The sequence below is a fragment of the Macadamia integrifolia genome, chromosome 1, assembly GCF_013358625.1.
Source record: "Macadamia integrifolia cultivar HAES 741 chromosome 1, SCU_Mint_v3, whole genome shotgun sequence".
NCBI classification, from domain to species: Eukaryota; Viridiplantae; Streptophyta; class Magnoliopsida; order Proteales; family Proteaceae; genus Macadamia; species Macadamia integrifolia.
In genome coordinates this window covers 35509221-35520491 of record NC_056557.1, presented here as the reverse complement: position 1 = coordinate 35520491, position 11271 = coordinate 35509221, and the positions used below count along the sequence as shown (strand labels likewise).

Below are 11271 nucleotides of genomic sequence, written 5' to 3'. Positions count from 1 at the left end.
ATCATTTAAGTAATTTCTGAAAATCCAATAATAGCTTGGACTCAGCTATCCACCCCCTCACCCCACCCTCCCAAAAGAAAGAAGGTTAATAGCTTAAACTCAGGAACATGTTTCTTGCAGTTTACGCTTTACATATACAATATATGGCTTAACCCTAAAGGGGTCGCAGAGTTGGCGAGGGACCTTCACCTCAGGAAGCGTGTGGCCATGAGTTTGACTCCTCTTACCTCCTTGGGGCCACTCACACAGGGGTGTTTAGTACTCTTCACTACTTTCAGTGAAAGTTAAATGGTCCTCATTCAACCTTGGTATGACCCTCTCCATGCAGTTGTGGGGTTAGTGTGGACCCATTGGGACTAGTCAAGTTGAAGGCTTGGATACCGATCGTTAGCCTCCAAAAAATAACATTGTATGGGTTGGTCAAAGAGGAGAAATGTGGGAGAAGGTCATTGAAGCCGACCTAAGAAGAGAAACTACTATTTTGGAGAACCAATTTAGTTTTATGCTACGTAGATCCACAACAGAAGCTAACTTAGGAGGCTCATGGAAAGTTTTAGAGCCTGCAAGAAAGATCTCCATATGGTCTTTATTGACCTAGAAAAGCCTATGCCAAAGTCCCTAAAGAGCTAATTTGGCATGTACTAGATAAGATAAGGATATCAAGTAAGTATGTTGATATGGTTAAAGATATATGTATGAGGACATGGTGACTAGCGTGAGAACCATGGGAGGGAAACATAGTGAATTCCCAATTACAATTGGACTACATCAAAGATCTATTTCAAGCCCTTATTTGTTTGCGCTTATCATGGATGATTTAACCAGGAACAGTCAAGATGAAATACCGTGGTTTTTGGTCTTTTGTTGACGATATTGTTTTGATGGAAGAGAAAAAACTGGGATTAACGCTAAGTAGGAACTATGGAGATCGACCTAGGAATCAAGAGATTTTAAACTAAGTAGAACAAGGATGGAGTGTATGATGTGTAACTTTAGTCACACTGCGATGGATAATGAAATGGTGATGATTGAGGAGAGAGAGGTTCCACAAAGTGATCATTTCAAGTATCTGGGGTCAATCATGAATAAAGAAGATGATATAGGGGATGATGTTTCGCAGAGGATTAAAGCGGAACGGATGAAGTGGAGGGGTGTGTCCGGGGTGTTGTGCGACAGACGTATTCCTTTAAAGCTTAAAGAAAAGTTCTACATGACAGTCATTAGTCCTGCTATGTTGTACGGGCAAAATGTTGGAAGTTAAAAAGTGTCATATCGATAAGCTATGTAGCATAGATGAGGATGTTGAGATTGAAGTAGCCAAAAGAGCTAGGGGCAGGCCAAAAATGACCATAGGGGAAGTAGTTAGGAAAGACATGCATAGTTTAGGTCTTGTCCCAAATATGACCTCAAATGGATCTGATTGGAGGGCTGGAATTCATGTAGCCGACTCTTTTTAGGTGATTTTACTAATTTTTATGTTTATTTTCTTTTGTTGTCTTTGATTAGATCCATGTCGCCGACCCCATTTAGTTGGGATAAGGCTGAGTTGTTGTTGTTATTGTTGGGTTGGTCACAAAGCATTGTAAGAGGTTGGTTTGGTTGATGCGTTGTATTTGGAGTAGCTGCAGCGCTGAACAGAGGGTTTTGATACTTCATTTGGGCAGCACTCAATAGTGTTGGTTTTGGGGTTTAGGATGTTTTCTGTTTCTGGGTTTCTCCCAAGGGAGTCGATCCTTCTATTTATTTAATTTTTTTGGGGGTTGGGGGTGTGTTGGGGGGTGGGGGAGCGGGTTCATCAAAGTATCCAACATCATGTGCATTCTGTATAATGCTATAATGACCAATCTGCAGGTTTGTTGGTGGATGAATAAGCAGTGTTTGCCGATTGGAAAAGATTCTTACCGGAAATCACATACAAAATGATCATGTGGACAGACTCCTGGGACTAAGCTGCAGCCGGTGTTTATGCTTCAACGGAGTTTGAAAAGTTGCAGACTTGCAGAGAAATAAACTGTTTACCCACTCGACTGTTGATCTAGTAATGCTCACAGAATAAAATAACTGAAGTACTTAAAAGATTATTTAAATCACAGTTTACTGGCTTTGACCCTTCCTCCGTTTTCAAGTTGAAAACACTCACGATCAGGTTTGTGCCACATGGGACATTGTGCCATCCTCGTCGGTGCAATTACCGCTTAACTGCACTTTTGCCTTATATTAATCAATTCATTGCCCTATGATGTTTCCTTTGTTTCTGATGATTATTTCTAAGGAATGAACTGTCATATTATTATTTTCCTTTGGTAACTCTGTTAGTGTTCATGTTGAATATATTTCTCTGTTGAAATTTTTCATATCATAATCATAGTCTTTTTACTTTATGCATTCCCTGTTCCAATTTTTGTCATCATAGGGCAATGAATTGATTAATATAGTGGAGTTCTAATATATTTCGTGTGATACAATTGTGGCATATTGATGATTTGTACCATATTATGGATTAATATGATCAATCCTTGATATGAATGTTTAAAACCATGATCACAACCCCAAAATGATATAATGCTATTGTTATTGCTGTTTATTTCTTGTGTTCCCCAAATTTACAGGAGCCTTGGTTGATATGCTTAATGTCATTCCACATTGTTTTGCTGCTGATGGTCTTCCTTTCAAGGAGAAATGTCAACTTCCAAATGTTCCTGTTTCTTATGTCATGTAAGCTTCTAGTCTTTTCATGACATCCATCACACCCCCACACCTTTTTTTTTTTTATTGCTACTTTGTCAATTTTTTTCTCTTGAATCCAAACTATAGTTTCTGGCATGTACGCAATGGAATGTTATTCAGTCATATGGTTTTTCCTATTGTGTAAAGTGTAAACCATGCAAGTTGTATTCGAAGTTTCTTTCCAGGATGTACAACAGATATTTATTGGTTTCCTATAAGATTCTACTGTTTGAGGGCTCAAAATATTGTTAGGTCCTAAAATCTCTTTAGTGGTACAGAGTAAGTCAATGACATTATTAGGCTTAAGAATATTTGGTAATTACTGGAGTTCGCACTAGATATGGCTGTATCCAATTTAATTTTTGTTTTGCAGTGGCTGGCGTATATTTTGCTGAAAAAATTAATAGTTTACTAGCACAGAACTGGAGAAGCTTTGCAGGCCAGAACTATTTTGACCCACATGGCCTTTTCATCTCGGTGCTTTGGTCCGGGCCCCTTCTTTTCATCTCAATTTTGTTATTGGTCAGTGATCACAGCCATGCCTCTGTTCATGTTCTATTTCATAGGTTTTTGCCTTGTCTGCTGAGCTCAAGCTTTCCTTACTTTGCAGGTAAACAGCCTTTTTACTTTGTGTGTAATGATCGTCAAGTGGAAGAAGGCTGAGCTTAGACACCGTGCAAGGCTTTCTCGAGGCAAGGAAGATTGATTTACTTTGTATTGCTACCCGTTTTTCACCAACAAAAGACACAACTCTTTCTGGTCTGGGGGCATCCCTGTGTTTTTGACTTTGTGTTCCACCAGTTCTCCAAAATGTTCCTACGTCTCGATCTTAATTTTTCAAGTGCTATTGGAGGTAGGTTGTTTTGGTATTTGGGTTCCATGACTTTTTGTGGTTTATTTAGCTATACAGGTCAGTTGGGTTGACACCTGATGTTCAATACCTCTAGAGGGATTACAAGGTAGTAGTTTGTGCTGTATCCACAGGCTTCTTTTGTTTCAACGAAAAAGAAAATCCAGAATTATAACTTTTCCTTATAATATATTTGGTTTCCAGTTTTGTACACGCACAAAACCTTACGTCGAAATTTTATTTTGTATATTTTACCCGTTATTCTTTTTAATGAAGCAGGCTCGAACGAGGAAAAGAAACCAATCCATATGATGGTGTTGGTATTCTCCATGGGTGTTATTGCTTTCTCTGATGAACACCATCTAGAAAATAATGAAATCATTGTGCTTACTTTATATTGTATTTTTCTAAATGTATCTTTGATCATAGTTGCATATAAAGGGTAAATGGAATATAGTTTTGTTGCAGTAGAAATTGAATTGAACATGATGGCTAATTCATGCAAATGTGAACGACTCTGTTTTCTAGCACAAAAGTAGATACAGATTAAAACTTATTACATGAATGGGTTTCTCCTCCCAGATTTCACCTTTGACTACTGAGGCCCATGTTGTGGTTGACTCTCTCTCAACTCCATGTGTGGTGTTCCCTATGGCCTGCCCCTTGGCTTAGGTGTTAGGTCTTGTTTGTACTTCTTATATTTCGAGGAGGCAGTTATGCTTTATCCATTGTGAAATAGAGTATCCTTTGCCTATGGGTGTGGATGTTGTCTTGGGATGGGTATCGGGAAGAGTGGGAAGGGCATTATTGACTTCTTACATTTCGGCATAGAATATTAATGATCTAGATATGTGGGTGAATTCTATTTCACTGGTGGAGGTAAATTTTCTCCATTCAAGTGTTAAAAAAAAAAAGGACTTTTATTTTTATTTTTTAATCAAGTTCGAAGCGTTCCATTTCATATTTTTATGTTATTTTATGGAGAAAAGGTTTTTGGTCTGTGGACAAAAGTTGGGACACTGGTCTAGAGCACCATAGTAACATACCATGCAAATGTAACAAAATGCATCTTATTGGATGAAGTGTCTGAAATACCCTTAGAATGTAGATATCTTTCCTTCTCATGTTCATAGACTATTGTGGTCTGTCAGAATGGCATAACTGGCATTGAGGTGAGGAGTATGCAAATCACACCAATTGTAGTATGGCAAATGGTATCATTTACATGGGAGTCAACATGGGTAAGAACAGGTGAGAATATGTCGCTGTAAACCCCACATCAACATAGCTGCCTTCGATGTATCTCTTGATCAACAGAGATTCTCTGTACCAATTAGGAGGAAGAGGTACTATTTCTTTAGATGATACATCCCGAGTGGAAAATAAAAGTTGATACATTGAAATCCTTATTACAAAAGGCTAGTCAAAACTAATAATAAGTGAGGGGCAAAATGGTTCGATCTGGTTTGTACGTTTGATTCATATTGATATTGGTATTGATATCTGTCAAGACCGAAATTAGTATCAATATCTAAGGTCTTCTTATTGGATGAAGGGAAACTCTGTCCTCTATGCGATACTGCATTTTTTTTCAGTACCATCCATATTAGGTCAATGCATCCATCCCTTTTGGAGAGGGGAAGGAAGAAAAAGAGAGGGAAAAAAAAAAAAAACTTTTGCAATCCATATTTTAAAAAGCAAAAACTTGTATAAATATTAACCAGTCTATTATCATAGAAATGTTGCAATACATGTTTACTGTTCATGTTTACATCATTGTAGTTAAAAGAGAAGGATCTAAACCCTAGTCACTCTCCTACATTGGCATCATATATGCTAGAGAAGGAACACCTCTCTTTTTTTTGTAAATAGAATTTCATTCTTTTGAAATAAACAATAAACATAAGATTGGATGAAAACTAACCAAAATCAGAGTAAAAACAGACAACCAGCGAAAAGAAAGGATGGGTAACACAAGGTTTCAAATACAATATGATTCGAAAACAAGGAGTAACATATGGTCCTATCATACATGTCATTGACTACGCGCTATAGTGGATGCATAGTAAGAGGTCCAAGATAAGCAAGAGAAGAGAGAGGTTATGTGAATGGATTTATATTTTAGTGCCCGTTTGTTTTTTTCCCTTATATTTAAAATGAAAATCAGTAATGTAGTACAAATAACAAAAGACAAATTTGCACACACTTTTTTTTTTTTTTTGCTAATAGCGGGTATTGGGCCGAAGGCCTGACTAGTCCCGTGTGCCTATACTAACCTTACAATCGTATAGACCAAATCATATTGAGTTTGAAAAAGAACCATTCAACTTTCATAGAAAGCAATGAAAATCACTAAATACCTCTTGTGGTGGATCCAATGAGGTAAGAAGAGTGAGATCAAAATCACGTATTTCCTGAGACAAGGGTCCGTTGCCAACTCTGTTAACCCCTCGGGAAAATTCATTCATGTCCAATCCTTCCAAGAAAACACACACACACACACACACAACTCAAAACAGAAATTTCATTCCTTGCATGATTAGTGCTGTGGTATTAAACGGAAAATCCTCTCTCCATCAATATTATTCATTCCAATCCAACGGTGTCTGATAGTATCTCAGGAAAGAAAACTAGCCGTTATAAACAATGAAACAGTCACTTATTACTGCAAAGTGAAAATCGAAAGCCGTATTTCCCTTCTCTGCTTTCAATTCAAATAACCACAGCGATTTCTCTCTGGTAATTCAAAATCAGATCCAACATTCCATTTCGATTCCATCGAAATCGAAAAACAAAACCTAGACTTTTTTATTCATTTTTCACTCTACGTAATCAAACCCCGCAGAAGAAGAAAAGAGAAAGAATAGCCTAGTCCCTACTGCTTCAGTCATGGGCCTCATGGCAGACAAGAAGAACAAGCAAGTGCAAGAAGAGAAGAAGATCCCAGTCTTCACAGTATTAAAGAATGGTACTATTCTCAAGAACATTTATCTCCTTGACAGCCCTTCTTCAATATCTGAAGAACCCAAGTCTATTGAATCCGGTGAGAATGGCCAAAAATCTTGGGAAGAGATTTTGGTGGTGGGAAGACACCCGGATTGCAATATCATGTTAGAGCACCCAAGCATTAGCAGATCTCATCTCAGGATCTGCTCCCAACCCTCGTTACAGAAGCTTTCTGTGATGGACTTATCATCTGGTACTTCTCTTTTCTTGCTCCTTTTGCACTTTCAAAATATATCTTCTGGATTTCGTCAACAAAATTCAGAGCTTGATGTGTTATGGGTTTTTTTAATTTTTCTTGGTTCTGGGCAGCACATGGGACATGGGTTTCGGGGCAAAAGATTGAACCCCAAGTTGTGGTGGAACTCACTGAGGGTGATACCCTTAGTTTGGGTGCTTCAACGAGGGTTTACAGATTGCATTGGATGCCTCTGAGTCAAGTGTATAATGTTGCAAATCCAGTTATATATCCATCAGATGCATTGAAACATGAAGAAGAAGAAGAAGAAACATATCAGGTTAGATGGGTTTTACAGCATTGAGTTAGGAGTGCAGAGATTCTTAATTTGTTCTCTCAGGATGAGAACTTAACGCCAGTTGTAAAGGGGATGTCCCCAGCAGCACCTCCACCTCCAGAAACCTTGAATTCTTCATTCACTGATAAAAATTCAATCAGAAACCCGTTCATTCTTCCTTCAGCAGATGCATTACAAGAAGAAGATGATGAAACTTATTGGGTTAGACTGGTTTTGCATTTTTGAGGAGAGAGTGCATGAATCTAATGTAAAATATCTTGATCGTTTGTAATTTTTTTTTATTTGTTCTTTCAGGATGAGAATTCTTCATTCCCCCATGAGAATTCAATGGCATTTGCAAATACACAGATCCTTTCTGCACCTCCCATGCCAGAGTCTATAAATTCATCCTCCCCTGATGAAGAGGAAGCAGTGCAACATAAAGAAGAGGTAAAGTCTGCTGGAGAAAAGCCTGCAAGAGAAAAACAGAGTCCACCAAGGAGAATTCTGGACCAGAAGGACATCTCTAACGTCTGGTATGAACCTGTTGCAGCAGAATCTGTGAATTTGTCACTGCCAGTGGAGGAAATTCTGTTAGAGATCGGAGCCTCACAACTTGACAAAGAAAACCGGAGCCCAGAAGTCCTTTGTTCCAGGGAAGTTCTAACTGAATGTGAAAATCAGGAAACCCCTTTGGGAAGACCAGAAGTAAAGAGCAGTGCACCAAATCTTTGGTCGCGAAGAGGCAAAGCCGCCAGTGTTCTTCAAATTCAAACAGGGAGGAGCAAAGGAAAGTGTGTGGGAGCTGATGCTAATGTTCTAACAGAAGCAGAAAATCAGAAAGCTGGAAAAGAGAACTCAATTTCCAGGGATCTTTTCCCTCATTTGAATGGAGAAGAAATTTTCACTTTAGGTGAGGAGAATTTCAGCCCAAATACTCTTCTTGTCAAATCCATGAATTTATGCACATTATCATCAGCCAAGATTACTGCCAACTCCGAAGTAGCTCCAGAAGAACAGTTTTCTTCTTCAGATAAGGAGAATCAGACACCTATGGCCATGGCTCTCAAAGAAAGAAAATCAGAGGTAATTGTCTCACAAAATCAAGCAAGGTTGGAAACTGGGATATCAAAGGTCAAGAGAGAAGCTGAGGGAGTGCTGTTTCAGTCCTTACTATCAAACTCTATTAGCAAAAGCAGGCCCCAAGTTTCAGTCCCTAATGCTACTACCAAGAGCAGCTATTCTGTCAACTGTACACAATCCATACAGAAAGACAGTAACCCTTCTGCTGTAAGTAAAATGGCAATCTTTAGTTCTCTTTGTCAAAACATTTCATGGAAGTTATTTTCTTTGTAAATATATAACCAAAAAAAAAAGTGTAATTTTTTAGGTTATGCTGCAGAATCAATCTCATAAAGAGGCCAAGAAGTGGAACATGGTGGTTGACACGACTTGTCTTCTAGACAAGGATTCTAGAAGGTCATTGAAGCTCCTACAAGGCCTCAAGGGAACACAACTCATCATTCCAAGAATGGGTAATTTGGATTCAGAATCCCTTTCATTCACTAATTGGTTCTCAGATAAAATTTCTCAAACCCAAAAACTATGTTGTGATTGAATTTTAACTTTTCTTTCTCCCTTCTCTCCTTTTCCCCCTATTGTCTTTCCCCTAATGTGTATTTTTCAAAAAAGGACCACCACTTCAACCCTTCTTTCTTCTCCAAACAAAATCATTGATCCTTGTCTAATTTATCTACAGTAATAAGGGAACTGGATAGTTTGAAACGACGTAAAAGCCTCTTCAGAAAGACATCAGATGTTTCTTTGGCACTGAAATGGATAGAAGAGTGTATGGTGAAAACAAAGTGGTGGATTCATGTTCAGAGTTCAATGGAGGAGCCCTGGCCAATTGCACAAACCCCTCCTGTTTCGCCTTGTTTAAGTGAGGCGAGTAATGGGGGAAGGTCTACAAGTTTAGTGCCATTGCCATTTTCTTCCTTTGGGAGCTTGACACAGATTGTTTCACTGACAGAAGAAGACCATATCCTTGAATATGCTCTGTCATTCAAGAGAATTAGAAATGATGGGCAGCTCATTCTTCTCACAGATAATGTTACTCTGAAGATCAAAGCCATGGCAGAAGTAATTTCACTCACTACTAATCTTGAAGTGCTTCCCTTTATATTCATTTTATACTCTCTCTTTCCCTTTATCATCATGTGGCTTCATTTTGTTTGTTTTCAGGGGCTGCTCTGCGAAACTGCCAAGGAATTCCGTGAAAGTCTTGTAAACCCTTACTCAGAGAGGTTCTTGTGGGCAGAAAGCACTCCAAGAGGACCTACTTGGTCTTGTGAGGATGATATAGTTCTTAGGGAAAAGTATTATAAGTTCCCTATCAAGAAGAGTAGTTTGATGGGCTTGAAGCTTATTTTGTTCCATAATTCACACTGTGGACTGATTAATCCAGTCAAATGAAAACCTGTTCTGCACTTCTTGTAAAAACCTGTTTAAACTGATGACAATGGGAGTTGAGTTTCTTTAGTCTAGTTTGAATGTAAATGAATCTAAATTTTTTTGCTTTACTTGGTAGTTTTGGTCCTGTTATTTCATTGTGAACCAGCTACTGGAGTTCTTTCTGTGAATCAGATACTAGAGTTCCTACTTCTTAGCATTGAGTGCAGCTATGTTAAAGCCCTCCAATTCAACAATTCCATTGACATGCTTGCATGTGGGAAATTGCAATAGGAAGATCAGCAAGCAATGTCAAATCTCTGTTTGACCTTTTCGTTTTCGGGTTTCAAAAGCTGAACTGCTCCCCCTTGACAAGTTCTTGATTCACTTCAACAAATTGGAGGCAGTCAAAAGATCCAAATCCAAACATATTTAAGAACGAGGTATCCAGGCATGAGAAGAAGTTCAGGTGTATGTAGACCATTTTTATTTAAAAAGAGTTCCTCAATAGATTGACCTGCAATAATCATTACTGCTTCTCCCAGTTCAACCAGGTCACCATGAGTGGAATTCCGACCACAACATAATCAACAGATCCAAGATGTACCCTTGCACGTAAAGGGGTTGGAATATATCATTCGATTGTTGCTCGAAAGGTTATGAATCGATTGAAAAGTCCAATCCCGATATCTTGATTTCGGGTGGCAATGCATCATGGACCCAGTTGCATGGAGGAAACTATGTTCCTTTAATTGGAATTACTTGTACAGTATTAACAAAGGGGATTCCAACACTAAATGCATCGGTTTCATGTGTCTGCACTCACTCAAGCCTAATCCAAAAGTACATGCTTGGGACAAGGACAAGGACAACATGTGTTTGCACTCACTCAAACATAGTACAAAAGATATGACAACAAACAACAACAATCTCAGCCTTATCCTAACTTAATGGGGTCAGTTACATGGATTCATTCAAAACAAAATAGGAAAAAAAAAGTCCAAATAAAAGAGATGCAAAGATAAGAAATGAGGGATGAGAGATGTGAGAAGAAAGGTGAAAGTAGAAACATGAGTCCAAAAGCTTTGAGGATCCTTCAAATGTGCAAGGAACAATAAGATTTAGTGTTAGGAAAATTAGGGTTACTCCCACATTGCATAAATTATTTATGAATTCACGTAATTTTAGTTTTATATTTATAACTTTTTAATCCAAAAAAGAAAGCCCAAGCCAACTAGATTTATCATTGTATATATCCCTGTTCCTCTCTCATCCAAGAAAACTATAGTATGGAACATTTAAAGATTGGATAATTGAGCCAAATTAATCTTCATTGATATTAACTGAATCTTTCATTCTTTCTTATTTGTTATTGTCTCACCTCAAATCTTCTACATCACAGTTAATAAGGATCAAGTCTGTTAATATCAATGAATATCTGACCAGTTCTACTTAACATCTCTATGATATTGATCCTTCTTTATGATAATCGGTTGATTGCATAAAGATCCTCCAGTGGGTTTGTTCCATTAATAGAAGCTTTACTAATTAAAATTTAACTATCCAAAGAAGGAAAGGACAAAAAAGGGTATACTTAGTGCACGAGATTCTCGCATGTGTCAAGACTCAAGTCGAGGGGTGAGAACTATACAACCTTACCCAAATGTTGAGAGACTGTTTCGACCGTTTGACCAAATGCGCCCCTTATAGGAAGGATAAATAATA

At 38.1% G+C, this 11271-nt stretch overlaps 2 protein-coding genes across 4 annotated transcripts in view; both read left to right on the top strand.

Moving 5' to 3' along the window:
- LOC122085614 (transmembrane protein 18) overlaps nucleotides 1-3790 on the top strand; it is a 9318-nt gene extending 5528 nt beyond the window's left edge. The window contains exons 2-4 of the mRNA XM_042654103.1: nucleotides 2610-2715; nucleotides 3101-3249; nucleotides 3338-3790. Of these exons, the coding sequence (XP_042510037.1) occupies nucleotides 2610-2715; nucleotides 3101-3249; nucleotides 3338-3433 (351 nt within the window). The 3' untranslated portion in view covers nucleotides 3434-3790. The remainder of the gene's footprint in view (nucleotides 1-2609; nucleotides 2716-3100; nucleotides 3250-3337) is intronic.
- Nucleotides 3791-6150: 2360 nt separating this feature from the next.
- On the top strand, nucleotides 6151-9677 carry LOC122085585 (FHA domain-containing protein PS1-like). 3 transcript variants are annotated; one of them, XM_042654066.1, is made up of 7 exons: nucleotides 6151-6776; nucleotides 6893-7098; nucleotides 7159-7317; nucleotides 7411-8385; nucleotides 8486-8630; nucleotides 8855-9237; nucleotides 9340-9677. In XM_042654066.1, the coding sequence occupies exons 1-7, from the start codon at nucleotides 6467-6469 to the stop codon at nucleotides 9568-9570; spliced, it is 2409 nt and encodes an 802-aa protein (XP_042510000.1). In that variant the 5' UTR covers nucleotides 6151-6466; the 3' UTR covers nucleotides 9571-9677. The 3 variants fall into 3 exon arrangements, with proteins under 3 accessions (XP_042510000.1, XP_042510013.1, XP_042510006.1); XM_042654072.1 differs by having other exon boundaries at nucleotides 6154-6776; nucleotides 8498-8630; XM_042654079.1 differs by lacking the exon at nucleotides 7159-7317.
- Nucleotides 9678-11271: the final 1594 nt, after the last annotated feature.

Bases quoted from the DNA above. Each gene is read 5' to 3' on its own strand.
- LOC122085585 (XM_042654066.1), top strand. From the start codon at position 6,467: ATGGGCCTCATGGCAGACAAGAAGAACAAGCAAGTGCAAGAAGAGAAG. The intron at 6,777-6,892 runs GTACTTCTCTTT...GGTTCTGGGCAG, and splicing joins TGTGATGGACTTATCATCTG to CACATGGGACATGGGTTTCG. The intron at 7,099-7,158 runs GTTAGATGGGTT...TTGTTCTCTCAG, and splicing joins AAGAAGAAGAAACATATCAG to GATGAGAACTTAACGCCAGT.